General features: G+C 47.4%; 2 protein-coding genes across 2 annotated transcripts in view; both read left to right on the top strand.

The window, feature by feature from the left end:
• PTK2B (protein tyrosine kinase 2 beta) overlaps positions 1-394 on the top strand; it is a 358,085-nt gene extending 357,691 nt beyond the window's left edge. The window contains exon 33 of the mRNA XM_053383797.1: positions 65-394. The gene's annotated coding sequence lies outside the window, so the exon portion shown is untranslated. The remainder of the gene's footprint in view (positions 1-64) is intronic.
• LOC128411470 (L-gulonolactone oxidase) overlaps positions 1-22,980 on the top strand; it is a 47,555-nt gene extending 24,575 nt beyond the window's left edge. Inside the window, exons 7-12 of the mRNA XM_053383818.1 lie at positions 8,466-8,573; positions 11,634-11,710; positions 17,214-17,363; positions 19,001-19,165; positions 19,552-19,642; positions 22,598-22,980. Coding sequence (XP_053239793.1) covers positions 8,466-8,573; positions 11,634-11,710; positions 17,214-17,363; positions 19,001-19,165; positions 19,552-19,642; positions 22,598-22,726 — 720 coding nt within the window. The 3' untranslated portion in view covers positions 22,727-22,980. The remainder of the gene's footprint in view (positions 1-8,465; positions 8,574-11,633; positions 11,711-17,213; positions 17,364-19,000; positions 19,166-19,551; positions 19,643-22,597) is intronic.
• The last annotated feature ends 1,586 nt before the right edge of the window (positions 22,981-24,566 follow it).

The raw sequence follows: 24,566 nt of genomic DNA, 5'->3' as shown, positions 1-24,566 counted from the left end.
AGAAAACGGAAGCCAGGCTGGTCATGTGACTCATGCCCATCTTAGGAGGCTGCTATGAGGCAAGTCAGGGACGCGGGTGGCGCTGTGGGTAAAAGCCTCAGCGCCTAGGGCTTGCCGATCGAAAGGTCGGCGGTTCGAATCCCCGTGGCAGGGTGCGCTCCCGTTGTTCGGTCCCAGCGCCTGCCAACCTAGCAGTTCGAAAGCACTCCCGGGTGCAAGTAGATAAATAGGGACTGCTTACTAGCGGGAAGGTAAACGGCGTTTCCGTGTGCGGCTCTGGTTCGCCAGAGCAGCGATGTCACGCTGGCCACGTGACCCGGAAGTGTCTGCGGACAGCGCTGGCCCCCGGCCTCTTGAGTGAGATGGGCGCACAACCCTAGAGTCTGTCAAGACTGGCCCGTACGGGCAGGGGTACCTTTACCTTTTATGAGGCAAGTCAACCACGGGCACCACTGCTTCTCCACATTCACTGCTGCTTTCCTTTTCAACCTTCAACCAGAGAAGGAACATCCATTACCAGAGATAGCGTCCGCATGATAAATGGGCACAGTAATTGTCCAATTTGTCTTCTTTAGGAGCGGTTTAGCTCTCAAGTGTTCTGTGTCGTCAGGGACATCCCTGACTCAAACCTTCCTTTCTTCTTAAAGTTCATTATCTTTGCAACGCCGGTAGCTCTAGGACTCTCTGTTTGCAACCAGCAGCCTTCAGTTGCTTCGTACTTCCTCTTAGATTAAAGGCGTCTTCCCAAACCCCAGCGTCAAAGCGGCTGCAGAGAATGCAGGCCTCTCTGGCTCAGGAGAGGGATGTGTAAACACCAAGGAGCAGATCCAGATTTGTTCGGAGACGGGAAGCGCCGTGTAAATGCTAATCTCCCCATTAATCCTGCCTGTCAGGGCCCATTTCCCAGTCTCTGTGTCGGTGGGCCCAGCGAAGTGGAAGGGAAGCGAGCAAGCGCAGAGAGGCTTGAAATATTCATGCCAAGGGAGGAGATGTCCTCAGCTCTGGCAGCGGATATACGTTGTGGAAAGAAGCCTCGGTCTAGTCTCTGCCACAGATTAGTGCTTATGTAAGGCTACCCTCCTTCTCGCTCTCTCTGCCGTGGCTGCTTTTTTCTTGTTGTCGTTTGTTGTTTAGTCGTTTAGTCATGTCCGACTCTTCGTGACCCCCTGGACCAGAGCATGCCAGGCACTCCTGTCTTCCACTGCCTCCCACAGTTTGGTCAAACTCATGCTGGTAGCTTCGAGAACACTGTTCCACCATCTCGTCCTCTGTCGTCCCCTTCTCCTTGTGCCCTCCATCTTTCCCAACATCAGGGTCTTTCCAAGGGAGTCTTCTCTTCTCCTGAGGTGGCCAAAGTATTGGAGACTCAGCTCAGGATCTGTCCTTCCAGTGAGCACTCAGGGTTGATTTCCTTCAGAATGGAGAGGTTTGATCTTCTTGCAGTCCATGGGACTCTCAAGAGTCTCCTCCAGCACCATAATTCAAAAGCATCAATTCTTCGGCAATCAGCCTTCTTTATGGCCCAGCTCTCACTTCCATACATCACTACTGGGAAAACCAGAGCTTGAACTATACGGACCTTTGTCGGCAAGGTGATGTCTCTGATTTTTAAGATGCTGTCTCCTTCATGGATCACTGCCTTGCTGTGGCAAAGGGGCTTGAATAACTCAGAGAACCTATGAGCTCTGCCGTGCAGGGCCACCCAAGACGGAGAGGTCGTAGTGGAGAGTTTTGACCAAACGTGATCCACCTGGAGCAGGAACCAGCAAGCCACTCTAGTTTCCTTGCCAAGAAACTCCATGGACAAAGAGAACAGGTTTTTTTCTTAGAGGTTACCAAAGCAATATTGGGCGGTGAAGGATCCTGCTGGCTGCAACGGCGAAAACCTTTTTCCTGGAAGGATTTCTGCATCCGGTCAGAGGCAGGTGGTTTCCCCGTAGAAGATAAGAGGCTGCTGGGTCACGCCAATGGCCCAACTTGTCCAGCAATCCTGTTCTCACAGTGGCCAACCCGGTGCCTGTGGGCAGGATTCGCACACAAAGCCAATCTCCCCTCCTGTGGTTTCCAGCAATTGAAATTCAGACGCATTGCTGCCTCCAGCCGTGGATTTGCTTGCAAAGGGCACACCTGGAGCAGAACGACTCCTGGAACCTCAAGAGAACCTCCATCTTTTACTCGACAGCCTTCGCTCATACGTTCCAGCCTGGGAATCATGGCAACGATTCCTTTTGGCGCTCGGCCCCTGTGCCAGCACCTGTGGTTTTTCAAAATCGTTATTTCTGCTTGCCTTCCAAAGCACTTTTCTTGAAAAGGTGCAAATCAATGGTGCCACGGGGTTTAGATGGTACATTTCATTGCACCAACTGCATTTCATAATCCCGCTATTCACTGCCGGAGGAGCTGTGTAGACGAGCAAGGACAGCCATTGGTGCCCTTTCCCCCGCATAAAAACTCGTTCAGAACCACCCCGCAAGGTAAGTTAGGCTCAGAAGGAATGTTTGTGATTTTTCAAAACATACATTTAAAGCAACAGAGGGTTGGGAGTGCGGCAATTACTGTTGGTTTGATGCACCTGGTGGGAATGTAAACCACAGCTGCTAGAACAGCTGCGGAGCCTGCGATCCAATTTTAATCCACTTAACTGCGGGACAATCTGTGCCTCTCCTCTTCCTTCCCGTTCTGATGGCCAAGTTCCATCTCAGCAGGTCTCAATTCCTTACCAACTTCTCCATGCAATTTGGTGACCAAAGGTTTCCTCGCTTTCCGTCCCCTTTAAATAAGAAACACAGATTTACATAAGAACACAAGAATAATAGCCCTGCTGTGGCCGCCTCTCCTGGGGTGCCCCATGAGGACTTACGGTCCACAAATAATAACATCTTGTAGGTCCTGGGCCTCAAGGAGATTAGACTGGCCTCGACCAGGGCCAGGGCCTTTTCGGCTGTGGCCCCATCCTAGTGGAACACTCTGTCACAAGAGACTAGGGCCCTGTGGGATCTGACATCTTTCTGCAGAGGCTGCAAGACGGAGCTGTTCTGCCAGGCCTTTGGCCGTGGTCCAGTCTGACTCCCCCAGTATGACTCCCCCTTTCTCCTTATAAGAACTTGCATGAAAATGGCCCCCCAACTTTTCTCACAGGCTCATATAAGATCAGTATAAACAGTTAGGCCTGGTGAGCATTTACGGTCCCCATCCCTAATTTGCGGGTTGCCATCTGATTGCATTTCACTTTGATTCTGATTTGATTTTAGGATGTATTTTAATTGATTGCTTGGTTTTATGGTAATATGTTATATATTTGATGTTAGCCGCTCTGAGCCCGGTTTTGGCTGGGGAGGGTGGGATATAAATAATTTTTTTTATATTATTATTATGTTGATGACATTTTACCATTGTACTTTTGAGAGTGTATTAACTTACGGTCTGTGTGTGTAGTTTGGGAGCTGCATGGTCAGGGGAAAAACAATGCTGTCCAGGGTTGTCAAGACTGCGGAGAGAATAATTGGGTGCCCTCTTCCCACCTGGGATCAAATCTACGCTTCCAGGTGCCATAAGAAAGCTGCAGAGATAGCGCAGGATAGTGCACACCCCGGAATTGATCTCTTTCAGCTTCTGCCTTCTGGAAGAAGGTACAGGGTTATAAAGACTAGAAACAGTTTCTATCCAAATGCAATTTTGGTTTTAAACGCAGTGTAAGGTAGTCTCTGTGGCAGTATATTGTATTTAAAAATGGGGTATCAGAGTTTTTAGGGGGCTAACCAGGCTGGGATAGCTGGGATAGCAGGCTTGTTGGTTTCTGAATGTCTGATGTAGATTTTTTTCAATTTCGTTGTTCTGTATGGGACAATGACAATAAAGATTATTGTATCGTATCGTATTATTATTATGTCCTTCATCCTGTCCTCACAGGGGCCAAACAGATTCTCCAAAGGTAAACCCACAAGCAGGATTCAAGCAGAAGAGCTCTTTGTCCTCTTGTGGTTCCCAGCAACTGGGATTCAGAAGCACAGCTGCCTCCAGCCGTGGAGCCAGAACATAGTCATTGTGGCTAGTAACCATCAATAGCCGGCCCCCCTCCATGGCTTTGTCTAATCCTCTTTCAAAGCTATATAGGTTGGTGAGCATCCCTGCCTCCTGTGGCAGTGAGTTCCACAGTCCAACTGTGCACCGCATGAAGAGGTCGGACATCCAGCTTCGTTGCATGCCCACAAGTCTTAGTGATATGAGGAGAGGGACAAACGCTCCACCTAAATCTCATCCAAAATGGGGGTTTTTTTTGAGACATGTACTCTGCACCAACAGCAAAAGCGAAGCCATAATTGGCACGTGTCGATCCATTAGTTCTTCAGAGGACAGAGCGTGGCTGCGAAGGAGCCTGGATAATGAAGTAACTGGGAGCAGGGGCGCCGTTGTCCTTCTTAAATTAGGTGGATCTGCTGCTAATTTGCCGCGTTTAACTGCATTAAATTCATTAGCACGGACCATTGCACTGACGTGCACTGATGTTTTGCTTTCTTCCCTGAAAAATAACTTTTTAAGATGGAGTCACTGTATACAGCTGCTCAGTGCTGAGAGAGAGAAATGGCTTCACAATCGGCAAAGTGAGAGCAATTCTGGACTTGGGGCTCCGGGCACCAGTCAGCTGTTGCTCTTCGGCAAAGCTTAGGGCCGGATCAGGCGATGCCTTCATTGCTTACGACATGCACCTTCTGTGAACTGTCCTGGCAATGCCCAAATATACAGATGAATGTCATGCGAGAAATGAGTGATGATGGAGGATGAATCGCAGCAGCTGGTGTGGCTCCTGGGTGCTTTTCATTCAATTCCGTGTCCAGTCAATTCTGTTTCAGTCAATTCTGTGTCCAGGGCGGCTGCCTCCCAGCTCCATCTGGTACGCAGAATTAGACCCTCCCTGCCCGCGGACTGTCTCGCCAGAGTGGTGCATGCTCTAGTTATCTCCCGCTTGGACTACTGCAATGTGCTCTGCGTGGGGCTACCTTTGAAGGTGACCCGGAAACTACAACTAATCCAGAATGCGGCAGCTAGACTGGTGACTGGGAGCGGCTGCCGAGGCCACATAACACTGGTCTTGAAAGACCTACATTGGCTCCCAGTACGTTTCCGAGCACAATTCAAAGTGTTGGTGCTGACCTTTAAAGCCCTAAACGGCCCTGGTCCAGTATACCTGAAGGAGTCCACCTCCATCGTCCAGCCTGGACACTGAGGTCCAGTGCCGAGGGCCTTCTGGTGGTTCCCTTGCTGCGAGAAGCCAAGTTACAGGGAACCAGGCAGAGGGCCTTCTTGGTAGTGGCACCCGCCCTGTGGAACGCCCTCCCAGCAGATGTCAAAGAGAAAAAGAACTACCAGACTTTTAAAAGACATCTGAAGGCAGCCCTGTTTAGGGAAGCTTTTAATGTTTAATAGGTTATTGTATTTTAGTGTTTTGTTGGAAGCCGCCCAGAGTGGCTGGGGAAACCCAGCCAGATGGGCAGGGTATAAATAATAAAATTATTGTTGTTGTTGTTGTTGTTGTTTATAAGAGCCGCAGATCTTGCTGTTCCCCACCCCCCACCCCAGTAAAAGCAGGGCTGGACTTCTGCCTTCTCAGAGCGCTCAGGGCACCAGGTTGGGCAAGGCTGAGTGAGGGAGCTGAGCAGTAAAGCCTTTAGATCACAACAAAAGCAGCTGATCCACCAGGAGCCTGCAGGCTGCATCTCAAGGTGTGTCTTGGAAGATGGAGAGAGCAAGCTTTAAGCAGTTCCATCTTCTTAATGATGCTGCTAAGTCAGTGGCAGTCGAGAATAACCATCACCGTCCCGCAAGGGATAATTCCTCAGAATGAAAAAGCTCCATTGCCTCTACCAAACCTGTCCTCCCCCCAACCAATAAATGGAGGCTAGAAATCAGAACAGTTCAGCTACTGACACTGGACTTTGGGATTCTGCAAGGCGAGAACCTGGAAGGAAACGTTCCATAATAAGATGCCTTCATGTCACCGAATTTGAGAGCTAGGAGGGTTGTGTTGTACCTCCTGTTACTGCTACTCTGAATTCTCAATCGGTGTGTCTTCAAATACATTTGAGCTTTGTGCAGAATTGCCACAGACTGAAGATTTTGCATTTCGTGACTGTTTGGCCCCATTTTCTATGGTTGCCATGCCTGTCAGCTGAGGATAATGCCTCACGCATCTGTTGGAATGGATGTTATTTCGCAAAGGTTTGTGCCACGATAAATCAGAAAGGTGTTTTCGCTGCATCGGGCTTCTTCTTCAAACTTCCCCCCTCCTTCATCTTCCTTCTCCTTGTTATGTTACCACCTTTCACATGAATTTCAAGGTCATACCCTAAAAACAACTAAAAATAGGTATAACCAGAATTCCCCCCCCAAAAAAAACTGAAGATAGATTTAAACAGGGGCAGACTTTGTCCTTTCAAATTTAAGCGGCGCTCCTTGCAAGGTGAAAATTTAGCTGCTCTCTACTTCTCGCCTTCTGTTCTGCTCAATTTACTATGTCATCATTGCCCAGGGTGGGGGAACCAGTCGTGCTGCCCTAAATCCACCTCTGGTTTAGAAACAATACAAATAAAAAGGCCCAAAGCCTCAGAGATCTAACTTTCTCTTTTCATCCTGCTGGAAAAGCTTGCCAAACAAAGGCGTCTTCCATTGTTTCTGTTATGTTACTAAGCTTGGATCCTAGAACAATAGGCAAGTAGGATCCTAGAATGCAGCAACTGATTGGCTTGCAGGAAAAGACCAATCAGGCTCCAGGAGGAAGTTGATCAGCCTATTAGGTTGGTAGGATCGTAGAATGCAACAACGGATTGGCCTTCAGGAAAAGACCAATCAGGCTCCAGGAGGGAAGCAGAATCAGCCAATCAGACGGGACTCATTGTGTAAATAGTGTACAGTGGTACCTCTGGTTGTGAACGGGATCCATTCCGGAGGCCTGCTCGCAACATGAAAAGAGTGCAACCCGCAGTGGCGTGTCTGCGCACATGCGGGTTGCGATTCGCCGCTTCTGCACATGCGCGTGACATCGTCTTGCGCTTCTGCATATGCGCGAGCGGCAAAACCCGGAAAGTAACCCTTTCCAGTACTTCCGGGTCGCCGCGGGACGTAACCTGAAAGAACGTAACATGAAGCAAAAGTAACATGACGTATGACTGTATATAAAATCCTGAGGTTTGGGGGGCAATTCAGTCACTGTTTTACAAGCTGCAGTGTTGTTGTTGTCTAGTTGTTTAGTCATGTCCGCCTCTTCGTGACCCCCTGGAGCAGAGCACACCAGGCACTCCTGTCTTCCACTGCCTCCCACAGTTTGGTCAGACTCATGTTGGTCTCTTCGGGAACACTGTCCCACCATCTCGTCCTCTGTCGTCCCCTTCTCCTTGTGCCCTCCATCTTTCCCAACATCAGGGTCTTTTCTAGGGAGTCTTCTCTTCTCATGAGGTGGCCAAAGTCTTGGAGCCTCAGCTTCAGGATCTGTCCTTCCAGTGAGCACTCAGGGCTGGTTTCCTTAAGAATGGAGAGGTTTGATCTTCTTGCAGTCCATGGGACTCTCAAGAGTCTCCTCCAGCACCAGAATTCAAAAGCATCCATTCTTCGGCGATCAGCCTTCTTTATGGTCCAGCTCTCACTTCTATACATCACTACTGGGAAAACCATAGCTTTGACTATACGGACCTTTGTTGGCAAGGTGATGTCTCTGCTTTTTAAGACACTGTCTAGGTTTGTCATCACTTTTCTCCCAAGAAGCAGGCGTCTTTTAATTTTGTGACTGCTGTCACCATCTGCAGTGATCATGGAGCCCAAGAAAGTAAAATCTCTCATTGCCTCCATTTCTTCCCCTTCTGTTTGCCAGGAGGTGATGGGCCCAGTGGCCATGATCTTCGTTTTTTTGATGTTGAGCTTCAGACCATATTTTGTGCTCTCCTCTTTCATCCCCATTAAAAGGTTCTTCAACAAGATGCAATGAAGAGCATGAAATCACTACAGGACTCCGAGTATATTTCAGTTTCCAAAAACTGCACCAAGTGGGGCACCTCACGTATTTTCGTATGGATGCTGTTCTGCAGAACGGGGTCAGACAGACTGAAAGCTCCCGATGTGGCCATTACACTGGGAATCATTTTCTCTCAAGGTGCTGCAAGTTTTTCACCCAGGACTGAGTTTTTCAACACACCTGACTTTCCCTAGGGATGCTCCCTTATGCTGAGTCAGATCTTTGGTTCATCTAGGTCAGGCATGGCCAAACTCGGCCCTCCAGATGTTTTGGGACTACAACTCCCATCATCCCTAGCTAACAGGACCAGCGGTCAGGGATGATGGGAATTGTAGTCCCAAAACATCTGGAGGGAAGCAGATGCTGTTCTGTTGAACAACATGCCTGGACAGGAAACCTGAGCAGTGCTTTCCTCCATTCGGCTTCCAGCCCATCCACTCTTGTCTTATTTTCCCTCTGCCAGGTCCTGGACAACCTAGACAGCCACCTGAAGAAATCTGAGTATTTCCGCTTCCTTTGGTTCCCTCACACTGAGAACGTGAGCGTCATCTACCAAGACCACACCAACAAGGTAAGTTTATGCTCGGGTGGCCAGTGGAATAGCCATAAATTCTTTTTTGGGGGGAGGGTGGAAGGAATTGGAAGAAGGGATTGTGACTCCACAATGCTCTATCAGATGTCAAGGAGATAAAGGACTACACAACTTTTAGAAGACATCTGAAGGCAGCCCTGTATCTGGAAGTTGTTTTTTTTAATGTTTGACATTTTATTATGCACTATATTCTGCTGGAAGCTGCCCAGAGTGGCTGGGGTATAATAATAATAATAATAATAATAATAATAATAATAATAATAATAATAATAATGGCATAAACTGAGCAACCTCCAGCCCACAGGCCAAAATTGCCTCACCAGGCCTCTCCATTATTTAAAATAATATTTTTATTAATTTTCCATCTCATAACATTTAAAAACATCTTTGTTATTCACATTTATTTTCACTCATATGAGCTGATCGGTTTCCCTCCCTCCCGCCTCATGGTTTCCGTAATTCAATTCCATATCATAGCATTTGTACCTCTCCCAATTTACAATTAATTCATTCCCATTTTCATAAATTTTTAAATAAATTTAAAAAGGTATTGGTCACTGACGTTGCAAGTCTGCTTAAATCAACCCTGTTAGTGTTGTTAACTGTTTTCAGTTTTCCTCCAAATATTATACAAATTTACTCCAATCTTTTTGGAAAGCTTGATCACGCTGGTTTCGGATTTTCCTGGTCAGCTTCAGCAGTTCTGCATATTCCATCATCTTTGTCTGCCACTCTTCTTAATGTTTGGAATTTCTGCTGGTTCCATTTTGGAGCTAAAAGCATCCTTGCTGCCATTGTTGCATACATAAACAATTTTTGATCTTTTTTTGAATTTCTTCACCTACTATACCCAATAAAAATGCTTCTGGTTTTTTGAACATATTGTACATTTTCTTCAACTCATTATATATCATTTCCCAGTAAGCTTTTACTTTACTGCAAGGCCACCACATGTGATAGAATTTCCCCTTCTTCCAGGCCTCTCCATTTGGCCTGCAAGGCTGTTTTGCCCAGACTATGCCCACCTGCCCTGCACCTTACATTATATTTCACGCCAGGTGTTTGGTGGGCAGAGAGGTGGCTGCTTTCTCTTCAGAAATCAGGGTCGAAACATGCACAGCTGTCTAACATTTGTTAAAAAACCTGAAGCATTTTTGTTAGGGATTGTAGGGAAAGACCTGCCAAAAAAGCTGGAAAACATCTTCATGTATGCGACAACGGCCGCGAGAGTCCTAATAGCACAAGGATGGAAGACTGAAGAAATTCCAACTAAAGAATCATGGCAAGAAAAACTGATGGACTATGCAGAACTGGCAAAACTGACACATAAATTACGGGACAAGGATAACTGTGACTTTAAAGATGAATGGGAAGCTTTTACAAAGTATTTGAAGAGGCAACAAAGTGAATTGGACTCCTTGGCAGGTTTTGAATAAACAAAGGAGGAAAAGGGGGGGATTAAGGATGATATGTTTTTGGATAATATGTTTTGTTTAAATTTTCAATAAAAATTATTTAAAAAAGAAACATGCACAGCCATCCATCAGGCGACGTGTAGGAGTTGAACCCTGCTCCGTGAGTGTCTTCCTGCCAAACCTGAGACACAGCTTTAACAGCTGGACGGGATGGTATCAGGTGATCAACAAGTGGATAGGACCACCCACCTGTCAATCTGCTGATGTCATAGTGATGCCAGGTGACAGACAGGTTGTTGGTCCAAGGGATGGAGGGATGTAAATATCTACCCCCCAACCCCCAGGGCTTAGGGGGTCTTACTGAAGCTGCCTGATAGTGGTGGGTGTGATTGCCCCACACTCTCCCACATGAATACACACAAGCACAGTATCCTGCACAGCTGATCCATGCAGATCATCCCTGCTCATCAAAGGATCGATCTGATGACCAGAGAAGGGGAGATTTTGTTCCTCATCAGGACCCTGGGCTGATCAGAGAGCAGTTTTAAGCTCTCCACCTTGTCCTCTGTGGGAATGTTCAGGGTGGCAGGAGAGGATATATTGTTTATTAATATCCTTCCTAACTTGCGCTACCAAGTTACTATACTTAGCAGAGTTACATTCCCCGCTTTTTATATGCACAGCAGATAGCTGGTTGCAGGCTCGTGTGAGCCTCTCAACTATTACAGTGGTACCTCAGGTTACGTACTTAATTTGTTCCGGAGGTCCGTACTTAACCTGAAACTGTTCTTAACCTGAAGCACCACTTTAGGTAATGGGGCCTCCTGCCGCTGCGGCGCCACCGGAGCACAATTTCTATTCTCATCCTGAAGCAAAGTTCTTAACCCGAGGTACTATTTCTGCGTTAGCAGAGTTTGTAACCTGAAGTGTATGTAACCCGAGGTACCACTCTGTACAATTCAGTCTGTCTCAGATTGAATTGCATGTTCCTGGTAAGTTCCCTTGAATCCCTCTTTAAAAATAAAAATGCCACAATCTTATTCAAAGTCAATAAAAGGAGTTTACTCACATCAGTTCACAGTTGGATTCCGGAAGGCAGACTTAGTTAAAAATATGTACATGTGGATCTACCCCATATGGGGGAATAATCCCAGTGCTGCTGCTAGCTGAGAGCTAGCAGAGCAGTCCTAGATAAAAGGTGGTCCAATGAAGAAGGGAGTCAAAAAGAGGGAAGGGTGCTGTGCGACTCGTCCTTTTGTTACCTGGACAGGTAAGGTCACGCCCACCTTCTATCACAGGCAACAGGAAGGATACTCCAGCCCAGGAGGAACAGGAAGTTTCGACTGGCTGGACCAAACATTCCCTCGCATGTCTTCTCTAGCATTACAAGGAATGTTGTACTTGACTGCCTCTCATGGATCACACACACCCCCTCCCCATTGCTAGGTCTGTGTTGTGTGTGTGTGTTTCACTGTCGCCACCCAAATCGGTGGAGTCTCAGGGCAGGAGGTGATGTAAACTTATGTGGCTGGGGGCTGATCTGGGCCAAGGTTTTGAAGGCCACATCTTCCCTGCTGGGCAATGTCTGTAGCTTGTCTCTTTCCCGTCTTGCATGTCTTTGCAGCCTCCCGCTTCCTCTGCCAGCTGGTTTTGGGACTACGTGATCGGATACTACCTGCTGGAGTTCCTCCTTTGGGTCAGGTGAGATTCAGCGTGCCTTGGCAAGGCATTCGTGTGGGAAGGACCACAGATTTCAAAGAAGCTGCTTGGTAGGAGGTTGAAGGTCAAAGGCTGGCAAATGAAGCTTGCTGACTTACAAGCACACCCTACGTTCAGAATCTCATCTTTAACCTGAAACTCTGTCTGGTCCTTCCATTATTCCAGAGCAAGTTAGGGGGGCGATGTATACAGTTGTTCTGCCATCTTGTGGGCAGCAGCTGAAAGGACACACTCTCTGGCATTGGTTTGGCAGAGAAAGCCACAAATCCAGGAGTCATTGACCCCAGTGGCCTTATAACTGTTGGCTGGTGGTGGTTTCTGCAAGATGCACCCACGGATTGGCTTGGTAGGAAGGGGCACTAGGAACCAGCAAGTCAAACGCTTGTGGCGTTTTATTTTATGCAATAAATGTGGGCTGTTTAAACACGGGTGCTTCAAGCACTGTACTGAGGCAAGAAGGAGAAGTGTCATTGTTCTGAAGACTTGATTGAAGACGGGAGGAAGTTCCATAGGTTAACTATGCTAGATGGTCCAAGATTATTGCAGCAGAGTGTGTGCAAAATCTACTAGATAAGCAATTGAAACATCCTTCTCTGAGCTGCAGCAGCAGCATGGGATTCATTCTGCTGGAGAAGCTGTGTGCGAGCAAAGGCCTTGCTTTAGTATCAACGGCATCTTAGCTGCGCCATCTGTGTCCATGCAAAGAGGCTACTGCTTGTAGCTGATTCACCTCCCTAGTTGCTTAGGAAAAAGCTGCCCTTGGTCTCGTCCTTGCCCTGGGGCTTCTGCAAGGGGAGGTGGGATGCCCTTGAGGCCCCTCCTCATCCTAGAGGGCACTGCTCCCATCAAAGCACATAGTTAAACTATGGAACTCCCTGCCACAGGAGTCAGTGATGGCCACCAACTTAGATGGCTTTAAAAGAGGATAGGACAAATTCGTGGAGGAGGAGAGGGCTATTGGTGGCCACTAGCCATTCTGGCTATGCTATGCCTCCATGGTCAGAGGCAGAAATGCTTTTGAATACCAATTGCTGGAAACTACAGGATGGGAGATGGTCCTTGTGCATGAATGCTGTGTTGTAAACAAAAATCTGCCCTTTTTCCCCTAATGGGGTATCCAAGAGCCCATATAGAGTCCTTATGTAGGTTCCCTATTGGTAAGAGAAAATAACAGAGGCCAACCAGAGCATATTGAGAAGCAAAGCAGCTAGTAAGCCTGATCTTTATTGATCTGTTGCAACAGGGTCCTCACTCACCACACGCAGGAGGAAGGAGGAACCCAGAACCAAGGTGTGCCTGCCCTTATATAGACATTTTAAATTCCCTGCCCTGGAGCTCAAGACCACCCCTCTATATTGTTACGAAAAAGGAGCAATGCAAAAGCAAGCACCAGGTGGCTGGAATGGTAAACAGGATGTGGGTGGTATTGGATTGTACCGTGGGAACCAGGAACAGTCTATTCACTGCTCTGAGAGCCGGATATTACCTCAGAGCAGCACATGACCCTGTACTGGAAGTACATGGGTGGAGTTTATTCTCTCTCTGCGTTGGGAATCAAAGTGTACAGACATGTTTCTCTGTACTGCTGAAAGACAGAAATAAAGACATGTAAATATATTTCTGTCTGTCTCTTTCCCCCTCCCTGGGGGAGGAGTGGTGTGTTCTTTTCACGTTTGAAAAGGATCGCCGAAGAGACCTCCCTTGATCTTGCCGGCAGACACTGGCAAGGGAGGTCACAAGGATTCAAGCCGGGCACCTGGAGGGTGGCCAAATTCCTAAGAGCTGGAGGCTCTGACTTTTGGCTTGAATCCCGACAACTGGTAGCAGACCGATGGTTATCTGATCTATGAGAATCTGCATGAGAGGTGAGAGGTCGATGAATCGTTGCCATCCTCTGCACCTAGGAAGATAAAGAAAAGCGTCTGCCTGCAGCCAGAAGCTGAAACAGACAGCTGGACACCGAGAGGAGTGTGTTCCAAGGCAACGGAGCCAGAAAAGGTATGCAGCATTTCGGGCAAGAGAGAATGAACGCAGAAAGGCTTAATTTCTGGTTCACAAGAAAGAGCTGCGTTTGAAAAAAAAACAAGCTCTGAAAGAGCAAGCTTGCATACCAGAAATTCCTGTGGTTAGATAAGGAGTTCCGTCCTGAGCAGGTTGCTAGGCAACGTCTGCCAGTTACTGAGTGGCCTAAAAAGAGCCTGGGAAATCGAAAGTGTATCTGCGCAGCTGTGCAAGGGTTTTGAAAAAAACAGCCCAAAGGCAAGCCTGCCAGTGAAGCAGTAAACAGAGACTTTTGGAGTTTTACTGGCTTGAAAAGTGAAAGCTGGCTTGAGATTGACTGTAAAGCTGACCCTTGGATTCAGCATGGATGCCAAGAAGGGGGGAGTGCCCCTGAATGCCGTGGTTCTAGATGAACACAGCCGGCATGCTGCACTGGAAGTAAAGGACAGGGGGAGGGAGGAACGGAGTTCTAATTCCCCCACCGATGAGGCTACTGGAAAGGATGCTGTAGCTTTGAATGTTGTCCAGTGTTACAGTTGTGGACAGGCTGGGCATCTTCAGCGGAGCTGCAAGAAGCCACGTCAGCCAAAAGGAGCGAAGGGCCGCTCAGCAAAGCCTGAGACGTCAGGCAAAGGTCACACCAAGCCTATGGTGGAACCTGCAAAGGCTTTGATGGCGAAAGGAGCCACGCCAGATGTTGGGAACGCGTTTATTATCGACACTGCAGCGACGGTTCATATGTCCCCACACAGAGGACTCTTTTCAACGTTTAAGAAGCAAAGCTTCACTGTGACACAGGCCAACGGTCAGGAGCTGGAAACGGCCGGCGTGGGGACTGTCTATCTTAAGAGTCTGGACTTGACAATAAACAATGTTTACTTGGTTCCCGAATTGAAGTTCAATCTGCTGAGTGTTTCGCAGATTGCAAAGAGAGGACTGAAACTGTCCTACGATGCTGAGAGCTGCAAGATCTACAAAGATGGAGAGTTATTTCTTTCAGCCAGGGAGAAGGATGGACTTTATTTGTTGACTTTTGCACAAAGTGATTACATGGAATGTAATTCATCTGTGTCTAACCTAGTTTCTCTTGCAGGTGTGAGCAAGAAGAAGACCGGGGTCAACAGGGCATTTCAGCGGGTGTATGCTGATGTGATTGGTCCTCTAGAACCATCTAGAGGCAATGCAAGATATTATCTTGTGTGTGTGGATCATTTCTCTAACTATGTCTGGGTTTATGTGTTGAGAAAGCCACAGGAAGCCTTGGAGAGGTTTCAGGAGTTTTGTGACAAAGTTAAGAGTATGCATGATGCTAACATTGATTGTCTATTCACAGATGAGAAGCAGATTTTTCTTTTACAGGATTTCCAAAGGTTCCTGCAGAAAAAGGGGATCAGACACAAGATTTCTGTTTCAGCGGAAGCGTGGAACAGGGGTGTCTGTGTACGGGTGAACAGAGAATTGCAAAAGGGAATGGAAGCGCAATTGCTAAGTTCACATCTACCACATGAGTACTGGGCCGAGTCTCTAATGTCGTTCTGTTATACGAAAGTGAGAAAGGTTTCAAAAGAGTTGGGAAGTTCTCCTTTTGAGAAACTGTTCCACAGAAAACCTTCTGTTGCCCATTTCAAGGTTTTTGGGTCTCATGTGAGAACAGAAGCTCCAGGTGGAGTAAAGAATGCCAGAGGCATTTTTGTGGGGTATGAAAAGGGTCTCTACAGAGTAATTTTGTCTGAATCTGGTCAGGTGATTCTCACAAAATTTCTAGAGAGTGCTCCTGAACAGGAGAGAGTGATAGTACACACATTTCCCACTGAGGACGATTCAGAAGATGATGATGATTTCACTGATTACAGCTGTAATGAAAGCGATGACACTGATAGCTCGGAGAGCTCAGTTGTCACAGTCATTGAGAGGAAGTCTCACACAATAGATAGGCCTTCACAACTGAAGGATGAACCACTGTTTACCATTGGAACTAGTTCTCCAAAGAGTCCTGAGACTGGACCAGTGAACAGAGAGGATCAGCACCTCATACGTAGGTCTGAGAGAGTTACAAAGGGTCAACCACCCAAGAGGTACTCAAAAGAGTTTGCTAACTTAGCTGTTGCATGTGTTGCTGTTGTAAACAACCGAGGACAGGTTGGAGCTGTGTCTAAGTCAAAGACAAAGACACAACAGAGAGTTGCTAGCCAAGGTAATGCAGATGCACTCATTCCTTGGAAACCAGACAACCAGAGAGGTACACTGGGAAAACCAGTGGCGGGGAGTTCCAAGAGTGGAACTGAAACAACAGGGGAGTGTTATGTGTATAACAACTGTTTGTTTTCTTCTCTGGATCATGCTTTGCTTGCTGCAACACGCATTGATTCTTTTGGGGGAGGATGTTACGAAAAAGGAGCAATGCAAAAGCAAGCACCAGGTGGCTGGAATGGTAAACAGGATGTGGGTGATATTGGATTGTACCGTGGGAACCAGGAACAGTCTATTCACTGCTCTGAGAGCCGGATATTACCTCAGAGCAGCACATGACCCTGTACTGGAAGTACATGGGTGGAGTTTATTCTCTCTCTGCGTTGGGAATCAAAGTGTACAGACATGTTTCTCTGTACTGCTGAAAGACAGAAATAAAGACATGTAAATATATTTCTGTCTGTCTCTTTCCCCCTCCCTGGGGGAGGAGTGGTGTGTTCTTTTCACGTTTGAAAAGGATCGCCGAAGAGACCTCCCTTGATCTTGCCGGCAGACACTGGCAAGGGAGGTCACAAGGATTCAAGCCGGGCACCTGGAGGGTGGCCAAATTCCTAAGAGCTGGAGGCTCTGACTTTTGGCTTGAATCCCGACATATATATCATACATACATCACAGAAGGGGTGTAACCTAAGACCACCCCCCAGATACATCATACCTACATCACAGAAAAGGCGGTCTACAGCAGAAATCTGCGTGCATTGTTTATCTCATTTGACAGGTTACCAGTTAATGGTCACTTGATTGGATTGCCTGGGGAGCCTGGCCAGTCTTTTGTAATGATAAATAGCCTGAGCCAGGTCACAGCCTCACACCCTATTCATATCTTAAATGTGCCCTTAAGACAGGATTTGTGAAGGAAAAGACCATGGGGAGGCTTTGACCTTGCAGAGAAAACATTTGGTCAGTTTGGGAATCAAAAATGGTTTCAGGTCAGTCTTCCTGTGCTGATCTATGTACGTGCTTGGTTGGTACACTTATGAACATTTAACATATATCTAAGACCTCAAAATTCCTATCACACCTGCTTGTGGGTTTCCCACGAGCATCTGGCTGACTGATGGCCTGATCCAGGAAGCTGATCTTAGTTTCTTATATTCAGGCACAATCCCAGCTACTCTCAAAGGGGGAGAAGGAAGGGTCAGCCCATGTTCCCTGTATCCGAATTCCCGACCTCGGATTTCTGCCCATCTGACTTCCACCTTGTCCTCTCTTCCTCCTCCTCTTCCTCCATCAGCACATTCCTGCCCTGCCTGGTTCCCTGGATCAACCGCTTCTTCTTCTGGCTCCTCTTCACCGGCAAAGTGGAGAACGTCAACTTGAGCTACAAGATATTCAACTACGAGTGCCGCTTCAAGCAGCACGTGCAGGATTGGGCCATCCCCATGTAAGCTGATTTGACCTCGTGTACGGAGGGTTGGAAGACTAGGGCTGATTCCAGGATGATCAGGGCTGGGGTGGGTTTCCACATGTGAAATTCAGATTGTAGTCGCCTCTCTAATTTGAATGATGTTGTGGGTTTGGGGTGCCAGTCTGGATGAAGCCCTGAGTGTCTTCCAATCCTTGGGGTCCTGTACCCAGGTAGTGCTAGAATCTAAGAAAGGAGGTTGCTGGGCAAGTTTCTTTGTTAGGCAACGACCTTAGCTGGCCACTCAAATATCCTCATCAGCATCCCAAAAGGATGGGCTAGGTTGCTATAACTAAGTGATGGGGCCCTTTTGGATAATGGGGGGGGGTGGCTTTCCTCCACCCCCCACCTTGCTGCTAGGTAGGAGAACATGAGCCAGAGTTTGGGGGTGTGAGATGAACTGGAAGCTGGAAACACAGAGACTTGCTTGCTTAATGTTGGAGTCATAGCTGTGTCCAATGGAGAAGCAAGATCTGTTGGGGTGTCAATGCTGTGAGCCCCTCCATCTTTGGCTCAGGTGAGTAAAGGTAAAGGGACCCCTGACCATTAGGTCCAGTCATCGCCGACTCTGGGGTTGCGGCGCTCATCTCGCTTTATTGGCCGAGGCAGCCGGCGTACAGCTTCCGGGTCATGTGGCCAGCATGACTAAGCCGCTTCTGGCGAACCAGAGCAGCGCATGGAAACGCCGTTTACCTTCCCGCTGGAGCGGTACCTATTTATCTATTTGCACTTTGACATGCTTTTGAACTGCTAGGTGGGCAGGAGCAGGGACCAAGCAATGGGATCTCACCCCGTCGCGGGGATTCGAACCGCCGACCTTCTAATCGGCAAGTCCTAGGCTCTGTGGTTTAACCCACAGCACCACCCGTGTCCCTATGTATGGGTAGATAAAACCAAATATCCTAAAGACACCACAGTCTGTGCTGACCAAGGAAACAGAACCTGGGTAAGCGCCGGGAACCCCTGGAGTCTCTCACCGCTTGGAGATCGGGGTTGGCATGCAAGAATATATTTAACTAACTCGGTAGTCAGGGTCTTGCTCTTAATATACGGCAGGCAAGACAGTGAGCAAGGCTGGAATAATAATATAATAATAATAATTTATTATTTATTCGCCCCCCCCCAATCTGGCTGGGTTTCCCAGGCCGCTCAAGGCGGCTTCCAACAAAACACTAAAATACAATAACCTATTAAACATTAAAAGCTTCCCTAAACAGGGCTGCCTTCGGATGTCTTCTAAAAGTTTGGTAGTTGTTTTTCTCTTTGACATCTGGTGGGAGGGCGTTCCACAGGGCGGGTGCCACCACTGAGAAGACCGAGAAGGAAGGGGGCTGATCTGGAGCGAGGAAAGGGACTCATCTCTGGTTCTAACAGGAAGACCAGGACCTGGTTCCTTCAGGACCTTGGAGAGTTCCCAAGGGAAGAAAGTGATGTTCCAAAGAATGATCAAAGCCCATTTGAGTGTCTTAAGTCAGAGATGGAGAACCTCCAGGCCGGCAGTTTACCACAGTTCCTTGTGGAAGGGAGGGAGGTATTGACCGTTACAGCCATTTGGGTGTAATCCCCTTGCACAAGATCTCCACAGCATTGGGTCTTTTCGTACAATCTCCTCACAGTGAGAAAACGAAGGAGGCTCTCCTGGAGCTGAAGGGGGTTCTGGAAAGCAACCCCAAAGTGGTGGCCCACTACCCAGTGGAAGTGCGCTTCACTCGGGGAGACGACATCTTGCTGAGCCCCTGCTTCAGGAGGGACAGTTGCTACATGAACATCATCATGTACAGGTAAGAGGAGTTGGGTTCAGGCGGGTCCATTTGGGTTGCCTGATGGGTATTGGAGGATAAGCCTACTGGTGGCCTCTAGCGGTGATGGCTCTGCCTTCACAGTCAGAGGCAATAGCGGTTCTGAATACTAGCAGCAAGAGGAGAGAGGTGTCTTGTGCCCGGTTTCTGCTTGTGGGCATCTAAAAGGCACGACCCCAAAAGGAAAAGGGCTTGGCAAGGAGGAGGAAAAACTCTTCCTTGGTTGTCATTCCTGTAAGGGCCAGCTGGAATGGAAGCACTTGGAGATAAACTATGGAACTCCCATCCAGCGCCCATCAGAACTGAAGCTCAGCTATGTTGTTCCACAACAGAGAGTGAGGTTCAGCTTATTTTTTTATCCCGTTCAGGCCCTATGGGAAAGATGTCCCACGCCTTGACTACTGGCTTGCCTACGAGAGCATCATGAAGAAGGTTGGAGGGAGACCTCACTGGGCAAAGGTACGAAGGTGGGGGCAGTGTTCATAGAACTGTAGAGTTGGAAGGAATCCCCAAAGGTCATCCAGTCCAACCCGCTGCAGTGCAGGAATCACAGCTAAAGAATCCCTGGCAGATGGCCATCCGATTTCTGTTTAGAAAGCTCCCAGTAATTTAATAATAATAATAATTTTGTTTTTTTTTTAAATTAAATATTTCTACCCCGCCCATTGGGCTGGGTTTCCCCAGCCACTCTGGGCGGCTTTCAACAGAACATTAAAAACAGAATAAAACATCAAACATTAAAAACTTCCCTAAACAGGGCTGCCTTCAGATGTCTTCTAAAAGTCAGATAGATGTTTATTTCCTTGACATCTGATAGGAGGGCATTGCACAGGACAGGTGCCACTACCGAGAAGGCCCTCTGCCTGGTTCCCTGTAACTTTGCTTCTCGCAGGGAGGGAACCACCAGAAGGCCCTTGGAGGTGGACTTCAATGTCCGGGCAGAATGATGGGGGTGGAGACGCTCCTTCAGGTATACTCAGTTGAGGCCGTTTAGGGCTTTAAAGGTCAGCACCAACAGTTTGAATTGTGCTCGCAAATGTATTGGGAGCCAATGAAAGTCTTTCAAGACCAGTGTTATATGGTCTTGGCGGCCGCTCCCAGTCACCAGCCTAGCTGCCGCATTCTGGATTAGTTGTAGTTTCCAGGTCACCTTCAAAGGTAGCCCCACGTACAGCGCATTGCAGTAGTCCAAAAGGTGAAGGAGAGTCCACCACCTTCTCAGGGAGTCTGTTCCACCATTGAACAGAAGTTACCACCAGAAAGTTCTTCCTACTGTTTAGCCAGAATCCCTTTTCTTGTATTTTGAATCTGTTGCAAGAATGGAGGTTCTGTCTAAACATTAGGAATAAGTCCCGTTGAGTGCAAGATTTCCACCTGCAATGGGGTTTTCTCCCCCTCACCCTGAGCACATCCTACACCCTCCCCAAATCTGCTCTGGAGGGCTGGGGGAACCACTTGGACCTGCCCCACTAGTCCTGATCTAGGGAAAAGGAGGGATATAATGATGATGATTATAATTACTATTATTATACAGAAGGGTGGGGGGCAGGGGAAGATTGTGTGCCTTTTTATTGAGTGAAACTTAATTTTTGCAAATTTCTTCAGCGAGGTGTCTTAAGTTTGGAATGTGAGGAATTCAAACCAGCTATTTTTGTGCTTGGGCAACATTTAGTTTGGTACATATAAATTTGATGAAGAAGCACATAAACTGCTTTCAGAACTCCTAAACATTTCAGGTGATGCTAAATAGTAAAAATATTAATAAACACTATGACTGCAAGTACTTGGCCATCATTTTAAATGATTTCTATGCAATTTCACACACACTTTACTTACCGAGCAATACTTAATTATATTAATTTAACCAAAATATCCTTTTTATTCCCAAATCATGTTACAGCTTTTTAGCACCCCTCATTTCAGGAAGTTGAAAGTTGCAAAATTCTACACTCCCTAGAGGAGATTGCAGCTGGGGAAGGAATAATAAAACCTCCTTGTTTGCTGTGGCCACATACACAGACCAAAAATTAAAAATTAAAAAAATCACCATCCCACAGCAACTAGGCTGTGTAAGTAAGCTCTGTGGATGTCAATGGGATTCTTTTTGACGCCCCAGTGGTGTATGCGAGGCAGGATAAAAGAGGGGAGGCAGATGGGCAGAGGAGGGAGTTGAGAGCATGGAATAAATACAACCCAGGTGGTTAAGAAAGCCCAACAGAGACGCCATCTTCTCAGAATATTGCAAAAGAACGATGTCCATCAACATTTGATGATCTCCTTCTACCAGTCCACAAGAGAAAGTGTCCTTTCATACTGCATCACGGAGTGGTACGCTGGTTTGACCTCAAATGATAGGAAGTGCCTACAGAAGGTGGTGAATACAGCACAAGATATTATGGGCTGTCCTGTGAATCCACTGGATGAAATACAGTGGTACCTCGGGTTAAGTACTTAATTCGTTCTGGAGGTCCGTTCTTAACCTGAAACTGTTCTTAACCTGAAGCACCACTTTAGCTAATGGGGCCTCCTGCTGCCGCGCCGCCAGAGCACGATTTCTGTTCTCATCCTGAAGCAAAGTTCTTAACCCAAGGTACTATTTCTGGGTTAGCAGAGTCTGTAACCTGAAGCGTCTGTAACCCGAGGTACCGCTGTAGCAGAAGAACATTGCCTCAGGAGAGTGAGGAAAAGTCTCAGGGATGATTAACACCCTGGCCGGCACTTTCTTGATATCCTGCCCTTGGGCAGAAGATATAGAAGCATGATTAGTCGCACCAACAGGGTAAAGAACATCTTCTATCCGTGGGCTGTTAGGCTGCTGAATGAAAAGATAACAGGGCAACTGACTTTCGGGTTTGGTGGGTGTGCGTCAGTAAACGAGGGGAATTAAGACTAAGAGAGCTGAGTGGGGGGTGCTGTGTAATCTCACTGCATACAAGTTGTACAAGTGACAATAAAGTACCGTATTTTTTGCTCTGTAAGACTCCCTTTTTCCTCCTAAAAAGTAAGGGGAAATGTGTATGCGTCTTATGGAGCAAATGCAGGCTGCACAGCTATCCCAGAAGCCAGAACAGCAAGAGGGATTGCTGCTTTCACTGCGCAGTGATCCCTCTTGCTGTTCTGGCTTCTGAGATTCAGAACATTTTTTTCCTTGTTTTCCTCCTCCAAAAACTTGGTGCGTCTTGTGGTCTGGTGCGTCTTATAGAGCGAAAAATACGGTATTTCAATTGGCGTGTCTGTGAAGTGCCTCTGCCCCACCCACTCCTGATATAGGCCCCGCCCACCACTAACATGCTGGCCCTGCAAGGTTTCCGACCAGGGAACATGCCTCTCAGGCTGAAAAGTCTCCACCCACCCAATACAGACCCACATAGAGGGAGGAAGGGCACTTTCATAAAACTGGTTCTGTGCCCGCAGGCTCACACATGCACTCGGAAGGACTTTGAGAAGATGTACCCTGGCTTCCAGGAGTTCTGCTCCATCCGGGAGAAGCTGGACCCCAGAGGGATGTTCCTGAATGCCTACCTGGAGAAGGTCTTCTACTGAGAGGCGACATGGAGAAGTTGGTGGCGGTGGAGGAACCTCTCGTGTGGGCAGTGGTTCCCAAAGTTGGTGGTAGTAGCACCCTCCTGGGGGTGGTGGGATTACCTGGGGGGGGCACTAAGAGGCAATGGGACAGAAGGGGGCACTGGAGGTGACTATCTGGAAAGCTGGCATCGCTGGATCAAGTCCGTCCATTTCATTGTATTCATTATTTTCAATTGGATTTTGAATAAATGTGCAGCTGTTACTGTTTGGAATTTTATTGCCTTATTATCTTCCTTAGAAGGCCGTACAAACCACTATTCTGAATAAGTTACAGATAGGTAGCCGTGTTGGTTTGCCATAGTCAAAACAAAAAAAAAATTTTTTCCTTCCAGTAGCACCTTAAAGACCAACTAAGTTAGTTCTTGGTATGAGCTTTCGTGTGCATGCACACTTCTTCAGATACACTGAAACAGAAGTTGCCAGATCCTTCTATATAGTGAGAAGGTGGGGAGGGGTATTACTCAGAAGGGTGGTGGGAATGGGTGATTGGCAGATAGCTGTGATGAGCCTGTTGACGACTCATCATTGGGGCCAGTAATGGTGTTGTCCGGGTGTATGTGGCAGCAAAGTTCTCTACTCTAAACAGAAGCTAATAAAGGAGGAACTCCTTGTATTGGACAACTCTATCAGGAACCACCAAGCTTGGCAAGAGTTCCAAAAGGAAAAACAAAACATTTACCACTCTCAACTGGAGCTACTGAAAAAACAGAAAAACAAGAAACTCTCTAACCTTTCCAACCTACAGGCTACTAATCAAAACAAGATCAACAATATTGTCAATCTCTCACAGCAAGCACTCAGCCCAGCTGAGGAATCAGTCCTTTCACGTGGACTGTCATTCTGCCCTGCCAAATCCCCACACATGATTCAGTTCTGCGGGGACTTGGAAGCATTTTTCCGCCGTTTACGCCTGAAGGAGTATTTTCAACACACACAACAACAAGACAAAGCAGAACAAACAGGCTCATCACAGCTATCTGCCAATCACCCATTCCCACCACCCTTCTGAGTAATACCCCTCCCCACCTTCTCACTATATAGAAGGATCTGGCAACTTCTGTTTCAGTGTATCTGAAGAAGTGTGCATGCACACGAAAGCTCATACCAAGAACTAACTTAGTTGGTCTTTAAGGTGCTACTGGAAGGGGAAAAAAATTTTATTCTGAATAATGCTGTCTAGAGGGTAGGGGGCACTGGAGTCTATGGAACTAAGGGGGCAGTGACCCCAAAAAGTTTGGGGATCCCTGCACTAGGGGATTCTCCAGTGGTTGGTGTCATGATGGATGGGGGACGCTCCTTCCCCGAGATTCTGGCAGCCAAACGAAGCTACCCAAAAGGCAAATTATTTTCAGGACTGCCGAATGCATTTAAATGTTCTTTTGTTTCCCAGATTAGAAGGCTTAATTACACAGCACAGTCCCACACCTGCTCAGAAGTTTTGAGTCATGGTGAATTCAATGGGGCCAACTTCCAGGTAGAGTTAGGACTGCAGTCTAAGAGAGGAAATAAAATCCAAATGTAACAGCAGGGAAATTGATTTATTAGGACCAACTGAAAGGCTACAAAGAAGTGAGCAAGCCTTTGAGACCTCACCATCTGGCTATGCAGTAAGCTTAAAGGGGGTGGAAAGAAACAGATGTTGCCGAGCGCATACAGAATAATAGAATTTTAGAACTGGAATGGGCCACCAAAGGTCATCTATTCTAACCCCCTACAATGCAGGAATCACAGCTCAAGGATCCCTGGCTGATGGCCATTCAACCTCTGCTTAAAAACCTCCAAGGAAGGAGAGTCCACC

This window comes from Podarcis raffonei, chromosome 3 (assembly GCF_027172205.1).
Source record: "Podarcis raffonei isolate rPodRaf1 chromosome 3, rPodRaf1.pri, whole genome shotgun sequence".
NCBI lineage: Eukaryota > Metazoa > Chordata > Lepidosauria > Squamata > Lacertidae > Podarcis > Podarcis raffonei.
The sequence above is the reverse complement of the archived record's forward strand: the minus strand, read 5'-3'. Positions and strand labels throughout refer to the sequence as shown.